This window comes from Aethalodelphis obliquidens, unplaced genomic scaffold (assembly GCF_003676395.1).
Source record: "Aethalodelphis obliquidens isolate GAN/ISIS:26980383/991018 unplaced genomic scaffold, ASM367639v1 scaffold8, whole genome shotgun sequence".
NCBI classification, from domain to species: domain Eukaryota; kingdom Metazoa; phylum Chordata; class Mammalia; order Artiodactyla; family Delphinidae; genus Aethalodelphis; species Aethalodelphis obliquidens.
In genome coordinates, this window is record NW_020837952.1 from 43,623,085 (window position 1) to 43,641,762 (window position 18,678).

The window sequence follows — 18,678 nt, forward strand, 5'->3', positions numbered from 1 at the left end:
TGATACTGTACATAGAGAATCCTAAAGATGCTACCAGAAAACTACTAGAGCTAATCAATGAATTTGGTAAAGTAGCAGGATACAAAATTAATGCACAGAAATCTCTTGCATTCCTACACACTAATGATGAAAAATCTGAAAGAGAAATTAAGGAAACACTCCCATTTACCACTGCAACAAAAAGAATAAAATACCTAGGAATAAAGCTACCTAAGGCGACAAAAGACCTGTATGCAGAAAATTATAAGACACTGATGAAAGAAATTAAAGATGACACAAACAGATGGAGATATATACCATGTTCTAGGATTGGAAGACTCAACACTGTGAAAATGACTCTACTACCCAAAGCAATCTACAGATTCAATGCAATCCCTATCAAACTACCAAGGGCATTTTTCACAGAACTAGAACAAAAAATGTCACAGTTTATATGGAAACACAAAAGACCCCGAATAGCCAAAGCAATCTTGAGAAAGAAAAATGGAGCTGGAGGAATCAGGCTCCCTGACTTCAGACTATACTACAAAGCTACAATAATCAAGACAGTATGGTACTGGCACAAAAACAGAAATACAGATCAATGGAACAGGATAGGAAGCCCAGAGATAAACCCACACACCTATAGTCACCTTATTTTTGATAAAGGAGGCAAGCGTATACAATGGAGAAAAGACAACCTCTTCACTAAGTGGTGCTGGGACAACTGGACAGCTACATGTAAAAGAATGAAATTAGAACACTCCCTAACACCATACACAAAAATAAACTCAAAATGGATTAAAGAGCTAAATGTAAGGCCAGACTCTATAAAACTCTTAGAGGAAAACATAGGCAGAACACCCTATAACATAAATCACAGCAAGATCCTTTTTGACGCACCTCCCAGAGGAATGGAAATAAAAACAAAAATAAACAAATGGGAACTAATGAAACTTAAAAGGTTTTGTAGAGCAAAGGAAAACATAAACAAGACAAAAAGACAACCCTCAGAATGGGAGAGAAAATTGTAAATGAAGCAACAGACAAAGGATTAATCTCCAAAACTTACAAGCAGCTCATGCAGCTCAATATCAAAAAAAACAAACAGCCCAATTCAAAAATGCGCAGAAGGCCTAAACAGACATTTCTCCAAAGAAGATATACAGATTGCAAACAAACACATGAAAGGATGTTCAACATCACTAATCATTAGAGAAATGCAAATCAAAACTACAATGAGGTATCACCTCACACCAGTCAGAATGGCCATCATCAAAAAATCTACAAATAATAAATGCTGGAGAGGGTGTGGAGAAAAGGGAACCCTCTGGCACTGCTCGTGGGAATGTAAATTGATACAGCCACTTTGGAGAACAGTATGGAGATTCCTTAAAAAACTAAAACTAGAACTACCATATGACCCAGCAATCCCACTACTGGGCATATACCCTGAGAAAACCATAATTCAAAAAGGGTCATGTATCACAATGTTCATCACAGCACTATTTACAATAGCCAGGACATGGAAGCAGCCTAAGTGACCATCGACAGATGAATGGATAAAGAAGATGTGGCACATATATACAATGGAATATTACTCAGCCATAAAAAGAAATGAAATTGAGTTATCTGTAGTGAGGTGGATGGACCTAGAGTCTGTCATGCAGAGTGAAATAAGTCAGAAAGAGAAAAAGAAATACCATATGCTTACACATATATATGGAATCTAAAGAAAAAAAAGATTCTGAAGAACCTAGGGGCAGAACAGGAATAAAGATGCCGATGTAGAGAATGGACTTGAGGACACGGGGAGGGGGAAGGGTAAGCTGGGATGAAGTGAGAGAGTGGCATGGATATATATACACTACCAAATGTAAAACAGACGGCTAGTGGGAAGCAGCCGCATAGCACAGGGAGATCAGCTCAGTGCTCTGTGACCACCTAGAGGGGTGCGATAGAAAGGGTGGGAGGGAGACGCAAGAGGGAGGAGATATAGGGATATATGTATATGTATAGCTGATTCACTTTGTTATGCAGTAGAAAGTAACACACCATTGTAAGGCAATTGTACTCCAATAAAGATGTTAAAGAAAAAGTATGCAGGGCTTCTATGGTGGCGCAGTGGTTGAGAGTCCGCCTGCCGATGCAGGGGATGTGGGTCCGTGCCCCGGTCCGGGAAGATCCCACATGTCGTGGAGCGGCTGGGCCCGTGAGCCATGGCTGCTGAGCCTGCGTGTCCGGAGCCTGTGCTCCGCAACGGGAGAGGCCACAACAGTGAGAGGCCCACATACCGAAAAAAAAATAAATGTATACAGTTTAATCTAAAACTAACTGTATAAATAAGAGGTATTGTTTTGATTTCTTTTCCTATTGTTACAGTCAGCAAGAAGCAACCTTCAAAAACTTTCCCTTCTTGGGACTTCCCTGGTGGCACACTGGTTAAGAATCTGACTGCCAATGCAGGGGACCCAGGTTCAATACCTGGTCTGGGAAGATCCCATGTGCCATGGAGCAACTAAGCCCGTGCACCACAACTACTGAGCCTGTGGTCTAGAGTCTGCGAGCCACAACTACTGAGCCCGTGTGCCGCAACTACTGAAGCCCACGCACCTAGATCCCGTGCTCTGCGACAAGAGAAGCCAACGCAATAAGAAGCCCTCACACTGCAACGAAGAGTAACCCCTGCTCGCCGCAACTAAAGAAAGCCCACGCACAGCAATGAAGACCCAATGCAGCCAAAAATAAATAAATAAATTTAAATGTATATATTTATATATATAAACAGAAACATCTTATTGGGATGTGGAGGTGCTTATCTCTGAGGATAGTAAGGAAGTGGGTTGCTGAAGCGATCATGTCAAGGGAAGAAAGTGGAGGGAATCTCAAATATAGATTGAGTGATGATGGCAGCCACAGAGAGAACTAGAGAGCAAATGTAGTCCAGGATAGAAGAACCCTGACTGCATATCCTGGGATGGAGGAAGAAACCTGCTACACTAAGCAGTAGAGAGATCTACCTGCAGTTTCTTACAGGGGTCTACTTATGAAATAGATTATTACATAGCTATTAAAGATATTTAAAATGAACTTGTAGAAACTAGGATCATTAAGGGAAAAGGACAGGATGTAAATCAAACATGTTAAAGAAACGCATACATTAAAAACAGGACTAACAACACTATACTTATTGTTATGGTCTGAAATGCATCCCCTCAAAATTGATATGCTGAAGTTCTAACCCCTAATACCTCAGAATGAGCTGTATTTGGAGATAGGGCTTTTAAAGAGGCAATTATGGTAAAAATGAGTTCATATGGGTGGGCTCTAGTCCAATATGACAGGTGCCATAAGAAGAGCTTAAAAAATGGATACACACAGAGGAAAGACCATGTGAGAAGACAGCCATCTACAAGCCAACGAAAGAGGTCTCTGAGGAAACAACCCTGTCAACACTCTGACCTAGAACTTCTAGCCTCCAAAACTGTGAGGAAATAAATTTGTTGTTTAAACCACCTAGTCTGTGGTATTTTATTATGGCAGCCTTAGCAAACTGATACACTTATGTTAGTAGAAGTTGTCTCTAAGTTGTAGGCTCACAGGCATTTTTTAAATTTTTGGCATTTTCTCTTTTTTTTTAATATAATGAATGTATGTTACATTTACAATTATAAAAAAAGGTTATATATTTTTAAAGTTGGATCGCTTAACAGAAAGATGAAATGTGAGGACTGAAAATGGATCCCTATACACAGGGATTCAGTATACTATGTTCTTTACTTTTATATCTGTTTGAAATTTTCCATAATAAAAAGTTGAAAACAGTTAAACGTAAGCAACCAATTTCACTCCTAGGTGGCTAAGATTTACATTGCTGGGAAGGAGTTTTATATTTTTATCAGAAAAAATCATATAGATTATAGAATGGGATTATAATTCCCTTGGTGCATGTTAACAAGACTGATAGAAATAAACCTAGATTAGAAGTCTGAAATCCTGGAAACTATAGGCTTTAGTCTGAAGAAAAGTTACTAGTTCAATGAATGAGACATTATTTAAGGAAAACAATTTGGGGGGTGGGTGTTGGAAACAATGGGATTATCCAATTACAGGTAAATAGTTGTGAATAACCTGGGGAGGCAGTGAAATATAGTTGGGGGGAAAGGGTAAGAAGAATTTTGATTTAGAAGACCTATACTTGAGTTTCAGCTGTGCCATTTTATTCTTCATAAAGGTGCTGAGCAAATGCCTTAACCTATCTTAATTTTCTCACTGTTCCAGTCAAGGAGGTAGAAGAGAAAACAAATTTGAAATACACAAAAGAATACTGAAAAGCATGAAGATGGTGAGGAGATTAGATACTAAAAGGTCATTACAAATGAGGATTAAAATGATAAAATAGTTTGACATCTCTTTCTCCAAAGTAATTTCTTTCTCCAAAGGATATCTTTTTTTTAATTTAACAACAAAGGCATGAGCATCAGAAATTCCCTTTGAAACTAAAAACCTATATTAAGTGAATATTAAACAAATGAGCTAAGTAGGTCAAAGAATCTGGAGTTCTACTTAAAAAATTTTTTTTTCCTCAAATAATATAACCTATTTCATTTAAACACTTTTTCTCAACTATAATTTTCAACCAAAATAATGAAAAAGGTACCACATAAACAAAGGTAAATTTTAGTTTGAAGAATTAGATGAACTGAGACAATAACAAAGAATACAAATGTATAATCATAAAGTAGCTTACAAATAAAAATTCATGTAATTCAATGTTTCTAACAAAAGACAGTGCCAAAAGTTGTCCAAGGTATACATTTGGGTATCAAAACCTAGCCTCCCAAATTCTCTATAACTAAAAGGCTGACTTCACTATTCATTTTTTAATGAAATAGAGTTTTATGTAGCTGAAATATAAATGAAGTTTTACTAAAAAAAAAAAATGACCTTATTCTACAATAACCTAACTTTCATTCATTCTTTCATTTAACAACAACGACTAAGAACAAAAATGAGTCAAACCTCAGGGATAAAATGAAGCATGAATACTACATGGTTCCTGATAACAAGGATGCTACAAGCTAGTAAGGGAAGAGAACATATGAACAAATAATAAGTAAGTAAAAATGCTATACTAGAGTTATATACTAAACACAATGATTACAAGGGCAAAGAACAATGGACTTTTTTCTTTTTTCACATTTATAATACTTGAAAACTTAGCAAGAAAAAATCAACTTCCCAAGTAATGGACAAACAATACCAAAAAAGGAAACTCTCTTACTTGGAAAATCCTTTCCATCTGGATAGTAATATTCTGTGAATTCTATATAGACAGCTGACATTTCTTGTGGAAGATACAGGGATTTTTTATTGCAAGAAATCATACTTTTGGGGGAAGAACGACATTGTTCTGCTGTAGAGACCTGAAAAAATAATTAATTTTATTGAAGCAACACTAAACAAAGCCCTTTCCAAAGAATTTATGCAACATGGACAGTACTTCAAACTCTTAAAACTACTTCCAATAATTAATTAGTTAATTGCCAATGTAATCTTTATCATATATTTAATTTCATATTAAATTATTTTAAAATAATACCAATTAACTTATTCATAAAACTATAACCTCTTTGGATTCTTATTACAAAGTCAACTCTGTACAATTTTCTTTGCAAACTTACTACTTTGAGCCTTACAATAACAGACAGAATATTTCTGTAAGACAATACAAATAAGTGGCAGAGTCAGGACACAGATACAAGTCCTCAAGACTAGACTGCTTCCCAACTATGTACTTTATAATAGTTCTTTACCATAATTCATTATTATGAAAAATAATTATATACAGAATGTTAGTTTAGAATAACAAAAAAATTACAGAGACAGACAGTGGTGATGGTTGTACAACAATGTGAATATACTTAATGCCAATGAACTGTATACTTAAAAATGGTTAAAATGATAAATGTTATGTCATGTATATTTTACCACAATAAAAATTAATTTAAAATTAACAGTACACTATAAATGCTCCTGTCAAATAGTTTAAGCTCTTAAATTATTTTTCCAAAAAGACTACTAGTTTTAAGATTCATGTTACACATTTTTCACTCTCTGCCCAAAACAGCTAATTTATAATCACATCAAAAACTTGTATACGAATTTCTCCAAAGTTCAACCAATAGCATTTTATCAGTTTCACTTATTTATGCTTGTTTAGCAGACCCAGGGATATATCTCAATGTTATTTTTTTTCATTCATTCAACAAACATGTATACTTCTCATGTGAAGTGGAATGACTCTTCAATGTTTTACTTGTTTCCCCTTGTATAAATTGTTAATCAAACCTTTGATTATTTGTACAGTCTTCATAAATTTAAGTCAGTTCCTTACATTGTCTAATAAGAAGCTTTTCTCTGCATGCATGGAAACAAATTCTTTTCAACTCCAGAGTGTCAAGTTATTTTATACAGTAGACAATAGCTTTTTTCCTTTTTCTTTTAATAGTTAAAAAGTTATTCAAATTGGGATGAACATACTATCTTATTTTCTTCCAGTTACTTTTGTTTGTTTTGTTCTGATGTATTCGTGTATGTCGGATTTCTTTATTGTATTTCATTCTCAATCATATGGGATTATGGGTGATTCCCCTTCCCCATTTCCATATGAATTTATTCAAATATAATGCATTATATAGAGAACATAAAGAAAGAAGCAATTGCACAATAAGAAAGTAACTCTTAAATCAGGGTATCTCAGAATTGGCACTATTGATATTTGGGGCCAGATAACTTTGTTATGGGGGCTGTCCAGTGCACTGTAGAATGTTCAGCAGCAACACTGATCTCTACCCACTAGACATCAGCAGCAACCCCCTCCAGCTGTGACAACAAAAATTGTCCTCAGACATTGCCAAATGTCCTCTGGAGGGCAAAACTGGTCCCAGTTGAAAACTACTGAGTAAAATGAAACCTTTCCAGATAAAACTAAGTCTCAAAGACACAGACTTATCAAAATATACACACAATTCACAAATGATAATACATACTTGAAATCCTTTATTTAAAAAAAAAAAAGGGTCATATTTTTACCGTGTTGGTCTCAAGGATTGTGATGTTAGACCATGTTGTACCGATTATAGCCTGAATAAGAATGTTAGTATAAATAGGACAGAGTTCTTAGCTATAAAATTATGTTCACAGTGTAGTCAATACTTAGTAGTTAATTAAGCAAATATCGTGTTCTAGTTTATTCCACTAAGACCTTTGTGAAATAAGGAATCTGGCCTACAAAGAGAGGTCTGGCCTTTGTCCCTACTCTTGGGAGGTAATTCTTTTTTTTTTTCCATGTTTTCTTCTTAAATTTTTTTTTGGCCGCATTGCATGGCCAGTGGGATCTTAGTTCCCCGACCAGGGATCGAACCCACGCTCCCTGAAATGGAAGGCAGAGTCTTAACCACTGGACCCCTGGGAAAGTCCTGGGAGGTAATTCTAAAGTCTTGGAATTTCCTATTCATGGTAGACCCCTGAGACCACAACTGATAGTTTATGCTCACAAGATGACTCAGAATGGGACTGACCACACTTGATAGTCTTAGTAGTGTTTAAGACCACCTGTAGAGACTGAGTTCAACTACGTGGGCAATATTTCATACATATTGTTACATGTTCATTCTGGGAGGCTAATGTGTCCTAGGGACAAGGAAATTCTGAATTTGGAGCCCTTTGAAACTCCACTCTGTGCTCTCTTCCTATGGCTGGTTTTAATTCGTATTCCTGCCTTGTAATAAATGTGCCTCTGAGTATAACTGATTACAGCGAGTTCTTTGAGTTTTTCTAGTAAATTCTCGAATCTGAGGGTAGTTTAGGTAAACCCCAGAAACTACAGTGGTGTCAGAAGTCTTGTGCAGACTTGGCAGTCTGGCAAACTGTGCCCTTAACCTCACAGTTTGCCTAATTCTGGGTAACCATATAAGTGAAAATTAATGAACTGTATTTTCTATTCTGTCTAATTTAGTCATTTCACAATACTGGTCAAGATGTTTTTAAATAAAATGGTGGCACTGGTTTATAAGAGTTGTTTGCAGGAGATACTAAAGGTGTTTATCAGAAGATTTAAGAAATAAAACATACCTGGTATATATTGAAATCTGCAAGTCTAACCACAACAGAACTAGACATTAACTTAACTTTGGATTGTTGAGGTAACACTGTAGGCGTTTTGGAAGTCCCTTTCAGAGTTGAGTCTTTCTCTGTGGGAAACAAAAATTCCTTTTAATTTATAGTAAAATTATTTTTACCAGTCACTCTTTTATTACTAAGACAGCTACTAGAAATATAGATGAACCCTAATTTCTCAAACAAGGTAACATATGTGGAAATACTTTATATATAAACTGATATAAGAACATAAGTTATTATGATGATTACTCTTTTATTTTGTGATAATTATTCTTTAAATGGGAATCATATCACATTGAAGAAACTCTCATACAATAACTTTTGGGTGGAATTCTTGTTAAAAAGAGAAATCTACCTGTCATTTAAGAGTTTGAAATATTCTACATGGGTATTACTTTTATTAGTCATGTTAATTTATAAAGTGCTTTGATCTATAAGCCTATGATCCGAATGAGGTACAGGCTTTTTAGACATTAATTAAACACCATATTTATTTACAGAAAATACCATATGGTGAACATACACACACACTCACACACATACACACACCCAATTAATATCAGGGGAATGACATAATGTTGTTAGAGGTAAAATACCTGTTTGTGTGTGCTGGGGAGAGGCATGTGTTGGGGATTTAGGAGGTGAACCTACATCATGATCCTTTACAGCCTGTTTAAGCATTTCAACGTTGCACTCAAATTCATGTAACAACTCGTTGGCCCAACCATTTTTTATTTTCGTTGCATCACTAAAATACATCCAATGATTACAACTATCTCCTGTAAAATGAATAACAAGTATTTCACTGAAAAATGTACACTTTTCATTTATTCAATTATAGCAGAGTTTCTAATGATAAATATTCATTTTCTCAAGGGACTCTTTAACCTGCTAATAAATTTGAAGCTTTCACCTACTACAGACATTAATCTTCCTAGAAAATATGAGTAAAACATTTAGAATGGAGGGAAAGAGTGTCAAAAGCAAATAACCTGGGAGGGTTTCTGTCTAGAACCCATCTTAGGTAGAACATCACTCAAAGTTTCAATAAGAAGCAGCAATGCTGGTCAACCTTCACTGAATGCTCAACCCCTGGCATGCCTCCATTGAATAGAATCCCAGTAAATACCTTACAGGAAAAAGTCTCTTCATCAGAGATTTGTTGCAAAGTGAGTAAATGCAGCCATATATATATATACATATATATATATATATATATATATATATATATATACACACACACACACATATATATATATGTATGTATATGTGTATATATATATCACATATAGGATTTTTGGAGGAAAAATTTTAAATCAGGATTATTAGGTTTATCTGTAGCAATTAAGAAAAGTAGTATCTACATAAAAGGGTTAAGAAAATAAAACCTACTTTATGACTAAAAGTTTTACCTTCTAAATAGGAATGATTTCTATGGTAAAAATTATTTTCAGTATATGTAAGTCACTTATGAATCAGGAGGTCAAACTGTAAGACAAAGCCCTTCAAACAAAACTCTAAACAAATAGTACAACCTTTAAATTCTACCAGGTACTGACACAGAAATGACAAACACTGAGAAATTGAAATTTGTGAAGAGAAAAATTTTATCATATTTTAAAAGTTCTAGAAAACTCATTATAGTTATTTGTTTTTTTCTTATTTGTATGAATTAAAAAATAAAAAGCCACATATCACCAAAATGCAGAGATGGGCATAAGGTCAAATTACTTAATTTGGCCATAAACATACATATTTTTGTTTTTATTATTTGGGGGGAAAGTGCCTATCAATATGTGATTATTAAAGAACCTATTAACTCTTATCTATTGATGAAATTTAGAAAATACAAAAAAGTTTTTAAAAAAAGGTTCCTGGGGCTTCCCTGGTGGCGCAGTGGTTGAGAGTCCGCCTGCCGATGCAGGGGACACGGGTTCGTGCCCCGGTCCGGGAAGATCCCACATGCCGTGAAGCGGCTGGGCCGGTGAGCCATGGCTGCTGAGCCTGGGCATCCGGAGCCTGTGCTGCGCAACGGGAGAGGCCACAACAGTGAGAGGCCCGCGTACCGCAAAAACAAACAAAAAAAAAAGGTTCCTGGAACCCTACAATTTAACTAAAATCACTGTTATCCTTTTGCTTTATTTTCTTTTTTGATTTTTGAATATATATAATTAAAAAATTCAAAACATTAATAACTTGCTTTTGTCATAATTAACAAAATAGCACAAATATATGTCTTCTATCTTCTAATTTTTTAAAGTTTTAAATCAGTTTACAATATTTTCAATTTCTAACAATTATATTTACTAATAATCTACATAAACCTCAATATAAGATTCATGAATATTTTCCATGGCAATTACATTTTCTTGGTAAGATACTGCCAGGGTGGGGAGGGAAATAATAAATGCCTTGATTTCTTTTCTCCTTAAAAAATTAAAACAAAATAATAAAATAACAACAAAACAAAATAAATTGGCTATATAATTTAAAAGCAAGATTTACATCTTTTAAATAAACTGTTATACAAACCTGCTTTGTGATAAGGATAATAATCTATAGTTAGCTGTGTAAAAGACAGTTGCATAGCCCCTCCAGTAATACGTCTGTTTGACTCTGGGAAAAGAAAAAGATGAAATTGAAAGAGAGACAGAGAAAGAAGTATTAAGCAAATATAAGAAACATTTCATTTACCATACCTGCAGTCCAAGCAGTGATAACTGTCTCTCTGTTACCAAGGTTAATACAACAAGGATTTTAAGAAATGCAATACAGGGATTTCCCTGGTGGTCCAGTGGTTAAGAATCTGCCTTGCAATGCAGGGGACACCGGTTCGATCCCTGGTCCGGGAACTAGGTTCCCACATGTCGCAGGGCAACTATAAGCCCTCATGCCACAACTAGAGAGCCTGAGTGCCACAACTACAGAGCCCATGCGCTCTGGAGCGTGCGTGCCACAACTAGAGAGAAGCCTGTGCACCCCAACTAGAAAAAAGCCTATGCACCCCAACTAGAGAGAAGACTGTGTACCACAACGAAAGATCCTACGTGCCACACTTAAGTCCCAATGCAGACAATAAATAAATAAATAAATATTTTTTGGAAAAAGAAAGAAATGCAATTCAACCTAGTAAGTATTTATTGAGCCCCTATCCCCTGCAAGGTACTAAGCTAAAAGGTGAGGATACAAGAATAGCAGAACTTTTATATTTACAGACCTAACCATATGCCAAACACTGTTTTAAATTTTTTAAGTGTACTTATTCATTTGCTCTTCATGGCAACCCTATGAAATAGATACCATTAATATTATGCCTATTTTCTAGATAAGAAAATTAAGTAAATAGGCCAAGGTCATACAATCAGTTAGCATAGGGCTGGTTTTGAAACCAGGAAATCCTAACCACTACCTTATATCATCCTGCCTCTTGTTGAAGAAGCAATTGAATCTACTAGGTTAGGTAAGTTTTCTAAAGTCACACAGCTATGTTAAGATTGGAAGTATCCAAAAAAAAACATTTTTTTTTCCATTTCAAATGTTCTAATTCTGTAAATATTTATTGATATAATCCACGTAAAAAAAACTCTTGAGGTTCTTAATAGTTTTTGAGAGTGTAAAGTGGTCCTGAGACTAAAAAGCTTGAGAATTACTAAGCCAGGCTTATCAGAAAAACTTAAGATTGCTAGTTTTTTACTGCCATTTAATTATGGGTATATTATAATAGAGCAAAAGCATGGATCCTCGCTCTTAGAATAAGCTTCTGTCATCTAGTTGGGCAGAAGCTTAGATAATTTCTTAGATATGGTATGTGGAATAGAATCTATGCTTTTAGAATCTATCAGACAAAAAATAAAACAACCTCCCCAAAACACCCTTAAGTAAATGTAGTTGGTCTTATTTAAATGCCACTGAATAGAATGTGGCATTAATGTTTGCCCCTTTGTTTAAAATGTGATTCTTCAAAATAAAATTTAGAGATCAAGTCTTCTCACATTTTTGAAATAAATGCTATTTGGCAGGGCTTCCATTTGTCCTAGTCTTTCTATTGCTTTTTGGGATGTCAAAACACCCTTAAACAGCTCTTTAGGGTTAGAAGTTCTCTTTTTTTGGCACTTTGCCTTCCCTTCTAATGCTACTAAAGGTTGGATCATTAGAAAGCTGACCGATAGATATATTCCACCCAAAGTTATCACCTCAAGATGAGGTTATGAAACTCCTTATATGGATAGCCATATTCCTTCTACCTGAAAATAGAGCTGTAGAAAAATAAAACTTTAGGGCTCTGTACAACAAGGTTTGTACCACTTATTATATTCCAAGTAATTTTCTAGATGCTTTACAAATATTGACCCATTTAAATCTTGTAACAATCTTATGAAGGGCCAATGAAATTGAAGAACATAGAGGTTAAGTTACTTATTCAAGGTCACACAGCTGTTGCATGGTAGAGAGTCCAGACAATCTGACTTCAGACACGTGTCATTAACCAGGATAGTATGCTGAAATAGTGCTTTAATTGGGGATAATTTTAAAAATAATATTTCAAATGAAGAGTTGCTTTATTTTGGTGGACATAATCTTAATTAAATTTACTTGTGCTTTGGACAAATACGCTTACGCTTATAAAACTTCTGAGAAGAGATTCAGGAGCAACTGAAGGCACAGGGGATAGAAGTTGCAATGATTTGGAGTTGCCAGAAATCTAGTTATGCTGCTCAAACTCTGCCAGTAAAATACCCAAGAATGGCAGTATGAGAACCTGGTTCTCTGGTACTAGTGACAAATGTCTTTGAAATTTCATGCTTTCTTTTGTAAATGTTCTTGAATTCTGCAAACTATAATACTATATTTTAATACAAAAATCATGTTTTAAATGACTCCTCATTGAAAATAAATGATGCTCCAAGAAAAAAAAAAAAAAAAAAAGATTGGAAGTATCTAAAACTGTTTCTGTTTTGTTATGTCTGTTCATTTATTTTGTTTTTTAGATTCCACATATAAGTGAAATCATACAGTATTTGTCAATAGGTGATTGCCAGAGGGCAGGGGGATAGGGGAAGAAGAAAAATAGGTGAGGGAGATTAAGTGGTACAAACTTCCAGTTGTGAAATAAATGAGTCATGGGTATGAAATGTACAGTGTGGGGAATATAGTAAATAATTACATAGTATCTTTGTACGGGGACAGATCATAACTAGACTTATCACGGTGATCATTTTGAAATGTATAGAAATAATGAATCACTATGTTGTGTAATAGGAACTAACATAGTGCTGTAGGTCAACTAAACTTCAAAAGCAAACAAACTCATAGAAAAAGAGATCAGATTTGTGGTTACAAGAGGCAAGGGGTGGGGGAAGGGAGAATACGATGAAGGCAGTCAAGAGGTACAAACTTTCAGTTATAAGATAAATAAGTACTAGGAATATAATGTACAACATGATAAATGTAATCAACACTGCCGTATGTTGTACATGAAAGTTAAGAGAATAAATCCTAAGAGTTCTCATCACAAGGAAAATTTAATTTCTTTGATTTTGTATCTATATGAGATGATGATGGTCACTAAACTTACTGTGATAATCATTTCATGATGTATGTAAGTCAAATCATTATGCTGTATGCCTTAAACTTATACAGTGCTGTATGTCAATTATACTTCAATAAAACTAGAAGAAAAAATAAAAATAAAAAAAGGTAAAAAAGAAATCCGAAGTAGATGAAAAGTCAGTGTAACTCCAACATAGAACTCAAACACTAAAACAGCATACACAAATCAAATACAAATTAGTATAGAGCTATGTACACACTCTCTATATTAATTTGTTAACTGCAATTTATCTCAACCGGCAGAATTTCTAGTACAGATCTACAACCCCTTATTTAAAACCCTTGGAGCCAAATGTTTCAGAATTCAGAACTGTTTTAGATCTTATTAAAGTAATGTACGTATATCTGTGTATACATACATATATATGTATGTATATAAACACAACACTGCCAGCAGGTTCTGAAGCAGCACTAAGTAACAAAAGATAGTAATTCTGCAGCAAAACTCAAGTTTTTACACTAAGTGGGTATAAGAAAGATGATAAATAGCAACGTGCTCATTTAGATGAAGTTTTGCCAGCAAATGAATTCTTTACAAACTTATGAAAAAGCATTTCAGACCCTTCTGGATTTTAGAATAGCAGAGAACTGATTATAGATCTTTAAGATGAGGAAGCTATTTTGGTGGAGGGGTTTTCTCCTTAAATAACATCATTTAGCTTATTCTATGAGGGAATATAGAGGGAGGAATGTAAAAGAGCTGAGAAAACACTTTTCTGGTTTTTTGCTGATCACTTAACCTTGACCCCTCATATTGTTATTTTGGTTTGTTTTAACTTTTTTGATTTTCCTTTCAAATCACTAAAGCAGAAGATGCCAACTACAAGCCAAATGACACAAAGGTAAACAAACAAAAGACAGCAAATCTCTCTCCAAACTCCAAATCTTCCTTACCTTTGCTGCTCCACCCTTTTATCTGGTAGCTGATATCTGGCTGCCCTTTCTGAGAAGGCAAGGTAACTTCCATTGCTAAGTATAGGAGCAACAGAAGTTACAGGGGTTGGTCTCAATATTCACTCTCTCAGCTTTAAAAATTCAGAGCAACAACTCTCATAGACATAGATTCTGATTCAGGTCTGAGGCCCCAGGTTGGATGTCTCCATTTAAAAAAGATTCTCAGCTTGATTCTCATGCTCACCAAGGTGTGAGAAACACTGTCCTAGAGGCAGGACTACCTGACGAGTCCTTCCAACACTTATGGGCCAGAGACACTCTCTGGAGGAGAAACAGAAATGCCCAGCACCTAGAGTATGGAACCACAGATTTTCAAAGTGACCAAGAGCAGCTCCCTGTTAACCACATTACCTGTGTTTACTAAATAGGGAAAAATAAGAGAAGCAAAAGCTAAAAGGAAAGAAAAAACCTTCCTAACTGGGATTTAGCTTCCTGACCAAATTTAGGGAGGATCTGGAGTAAGGAGACACAAGAAATGTTAAACAGCCACATAGTTCTGTTTATATGCACATAGGGTCAGAAAAATGTAGATAAACCATCATGCTGAAAATGCATGTGCATCGCTTTTCGGCCTTTTGGCTAAGATCAAGTGAAAATACGTGTGCAAATAATTATGAATTGAGTGTGCACTAAAATTTAATTTACAATTTCAAAATTATGAAAAAGTTAATTCAAAGGCTAGTCTAATTTTTCATCAACCTCTAAGGATGTCAGTCGTGAAAAAAAAAAACAACGAATTTTACCATTAGCATTGACAGCTAACAATTAATTATGTTGAGGTACTATTAAAGCAAAATAAAATTTTATACCAATACAATGCTTAAAATTATACCTTTCATCTACATACCTCAATGAATGATAAAATTATGACTAGTTATCTTAAGAGTACAGACTATATATTGCATATGATAAACAATCCAGATGTGTAGTAAGTTCTAGAAAAACCAAAAATAGTTTCAAATAGCAGCTTTTATTATTTATTACCTTTTTCTTTAGCATGAATATCATCACATATGTGTAGATCTAGATGAGAAATCACTAAATGATGGGAGGTTTCTTTAACATCAAAGTCATTGAATAGTTTCACACTTGCATCATTTAGATCAGGAGCATTTGAAGTCTGTGGTGTCTTCACTTGCTGGGTAGATGGGGCTACTGTAGAGCTCTAAAAGATTCAAAACTGCCTTAGCACTGCAAGTTAAATATTTGACATTCCTCACTCAAAAAAACTGAAATATTTTTAGTAATAAAGTCATAAAAAACAAGCAAATACATTTTCTTTTGTATCAGTAACTGTTTCCTAAAATATTTTCTGAATTATGTAGGAATAAAACTAAAGCCTAAAAACTGGAGAACTGTAAATAATTTGAATATGAACCCAATACGTTTTAGTAAATATCTGAATAGCTATATTTATAGCCCTTCCTGTTTTAGAAAATATATTTTTAACTATTAAAGGCAGTTTATTTAAATATTATTAGTTTTATATATTGAAAAAGAAAACAAATGTGAGCCCTGTATACATCAGCTATATACACTATTGTATGTCCTGTAGAAATAAATCATTACTTTGTAAAAGCACTTGTGATATTATTTAGTACTATACGTGCTCTCACGCCTCTTAAGAGGTGTGGTATGTCCTCTGAACTTGGATATCTGAAGAAGCCAGAAAGCAGAAGAGATTTATAACGGATTGTGAGTTCACATTCTTTTCTCCCCAAAGAGAAAAAACAGACTACTGTTGAAGTATAAAGATATCTGTGAACCTCCAACAGCCTAAAATAACTCTGCATACATAAGAATACTGTGAGATGATATGTACATGTTAGCCATAGAACTATACATGAAACTCTGGTAACAATTAACAAAATGAAGACCAGATTTTTTATTAAAAATATTTAAAATTTTTCTAATTAAGAACAGTTCATTAAAAGTATAGTTATTTACAGAAAATTAAAGTACTATATACATATAGCTTGTATACAATATACATATTCTTAATAGTAAGAACTATGGTCATACTGTAAAAGAATTTCAAAGTGTACTCGGTAAATGAGAATCTCTCAATGAAAATGATTGGGGCCCACAGTATTTAAAGAAAAGCAAAGATGAATATAGTTGTGAAGGCTTAAATTCTAGGGGCTCAAGTAAGCTTTTTTACTAATTAACTGTTAAACTGATTTCCATCAGAAAAATCACTTTTTCTTATGTTTTCCCCCATCTACTTTCAAAGCCTTACAGACTATTATTTATGTCTATGATGGTACTGTTTTGAAAGAAAACACTCTCCTGTATTTCTTTAATCATGTATCCTCTTTTTCATCAAGACAAATGCTGATACAAATAAAAACATAAGCATTAATCTCCCTACAAACACTTTTCTTCATACTGAGGTAGATTTAGGTTTTTGGATGACAATTGTGGGGGGAAAAGTGGGTCACTATAAATTCTTTTGCCTCATGAATAATCTTAAAAAACTTAATTTTCAAGTTTGTAAAGCTCTCAAGTTATAAAGTTGAGCAAAGGAAAACTGTCACCTATTTCACTCTCTAATGCACTCTCTTGGTACCTCAAGTGATCAGGACATTCTGTATGATAACTAAAGTAGTGACGTGACAACTACTACCCAAGAAAGAAACTCCACAGTAATGTGAATGGTTAAGTACATCTACTATAAAATATTATGGTGTGACAAAAAATACTAATTACAAATACTAATGACATGGAAGAAAACTATAGCCATTTGCTACTACATCCTTACTAAAACTAGGAAAAAATGCAGATGCTTAGGCAAAAAATCTGTAAGGAAATACCTCAAAATGATAACACTGGTTTTGTTATGGTGGTAGGATTATAGAATTTTGTCCTTGTTTCTAGTTTCCTAATCTGTATCTTCATCTAGCTTCCTAATCTACATTCTATTTTATATAATCATATCCACATATTGCACAAGTAAGAACTACAGTAACATCAACACTTTGTCTATTGGTCTTTAATTTCAATTACCATCTCTGTTAATGACTTCCTAAGCTACATAAATCCTTATTGCAAGCCTTAACAGACTAGTGTTTATGTCTATGATGGTAATATTGTAAAATATTATCTCCTGTACTTCTTTAATTATTTTTCCCACTCCAAAATGGAACTCATTATTACCTTTTCTCAGCCTTACCTCCCCTAATCAAACCTGCTTCCTTCTGCATTTATTCTATTGGCCAATGGAATTACCAATTATTTGAAAAGTTTCAACTCTTCTCTCTTCTTTATCCTCAACTGGTGAAAGACTCAGATGTCTTTCCCCAATTTGGCTTGTTTTTTCTTCTTTCAAACCATTACCAGAGGTCCAAGTCCACTCCTCCCCTAGAATAGCAATCTTCCTACTCTTCAGTCTACCCTCTATAATACTACCATGTCATACTTGACTTTTGTTTCCTATTTAAAAACTTCCATTGGCTTCTGCATGCCTATAGGAAAAGTAAACATATAATGCTCATCATGTCTAGTTGCCACTTACTTCTGCTTAAACTCAGGCTACCTGCCTAGGAAAACTCTATTCTACGCTATGGTCCAGTACTCTGTTCATCAAACTTTTAAAATTAGGTTCCCTTGAAGAATTATGAAGACATCTTATTGGATAAATATTAATTATTGGTAGAATGATACAGGGTTCACCATCAATTCTCTGTTTGTTTTTATCGTTTAAAGCTCTGGGAAACTTTGTTATCATAAATAAGTAGATTAGAATGAAATGAATTTTGTTTTAGCAATGTGACAGGATTCTTTGAACTCTTTCAAGTTACATGCCAGGATTCACAAAGTGATCTATTGTAAAAAATTATTTTTAATAGTCTAGCAGCTGACATTTATTAAACTTCCTTCAAATGTGTTGAAAGCAAAGAAGTGGGAATCACCTAATTTGTTAGTCTGTCATGGGTCATTCACTTCCAACAT

At 34.4% G+C, this 18,678-nt stretch overlaps 1 protein-coding gene across 8 annotated transcripts in view; it reads right to left on the reverse strand.

Moving 5' to 3' along the window:
- BLTP3B (bridge-like lipid transfer protein family member 3B) overlaps nt 1-18,678 on the reverse strand; it is a 103,925-nt gene that overhangs the window by 36,561 nt on the left and 48,686 nt on the right. For all 8 annotated transcript variants that reach the window (XR_003432965.1, XR_003432964.1, XM_027107303.1 and 5 more), the window contains 5 exons: nt 15,712-15,892; nt 10,696-10,779; nt 8,760-8,942; nt 8,116-8,234; nt 5,264-5,405 (listed from right to left, as the gene is read on the reverse strand). Coding sequence is in view for 6 of the 8 variants with exons in the window: in XM_027107303.1 (XP_026963104.1) it covers nt 5,264-5,405; nt 8,116-8,234; nt 8,760-8,942; nt 10,696-10,779; nt 15,712-15,892 (709 nt within the window). In the remaining 2 variants the exon portion in view is untranslated. The remainder of the gene's footprint in view (nt 1-5,263; nt 5,406-8,115; nt 8,235-8,759; nt 8,943-10,695; nt 10,780-15,711; nt 15,893-18,678) is intronic.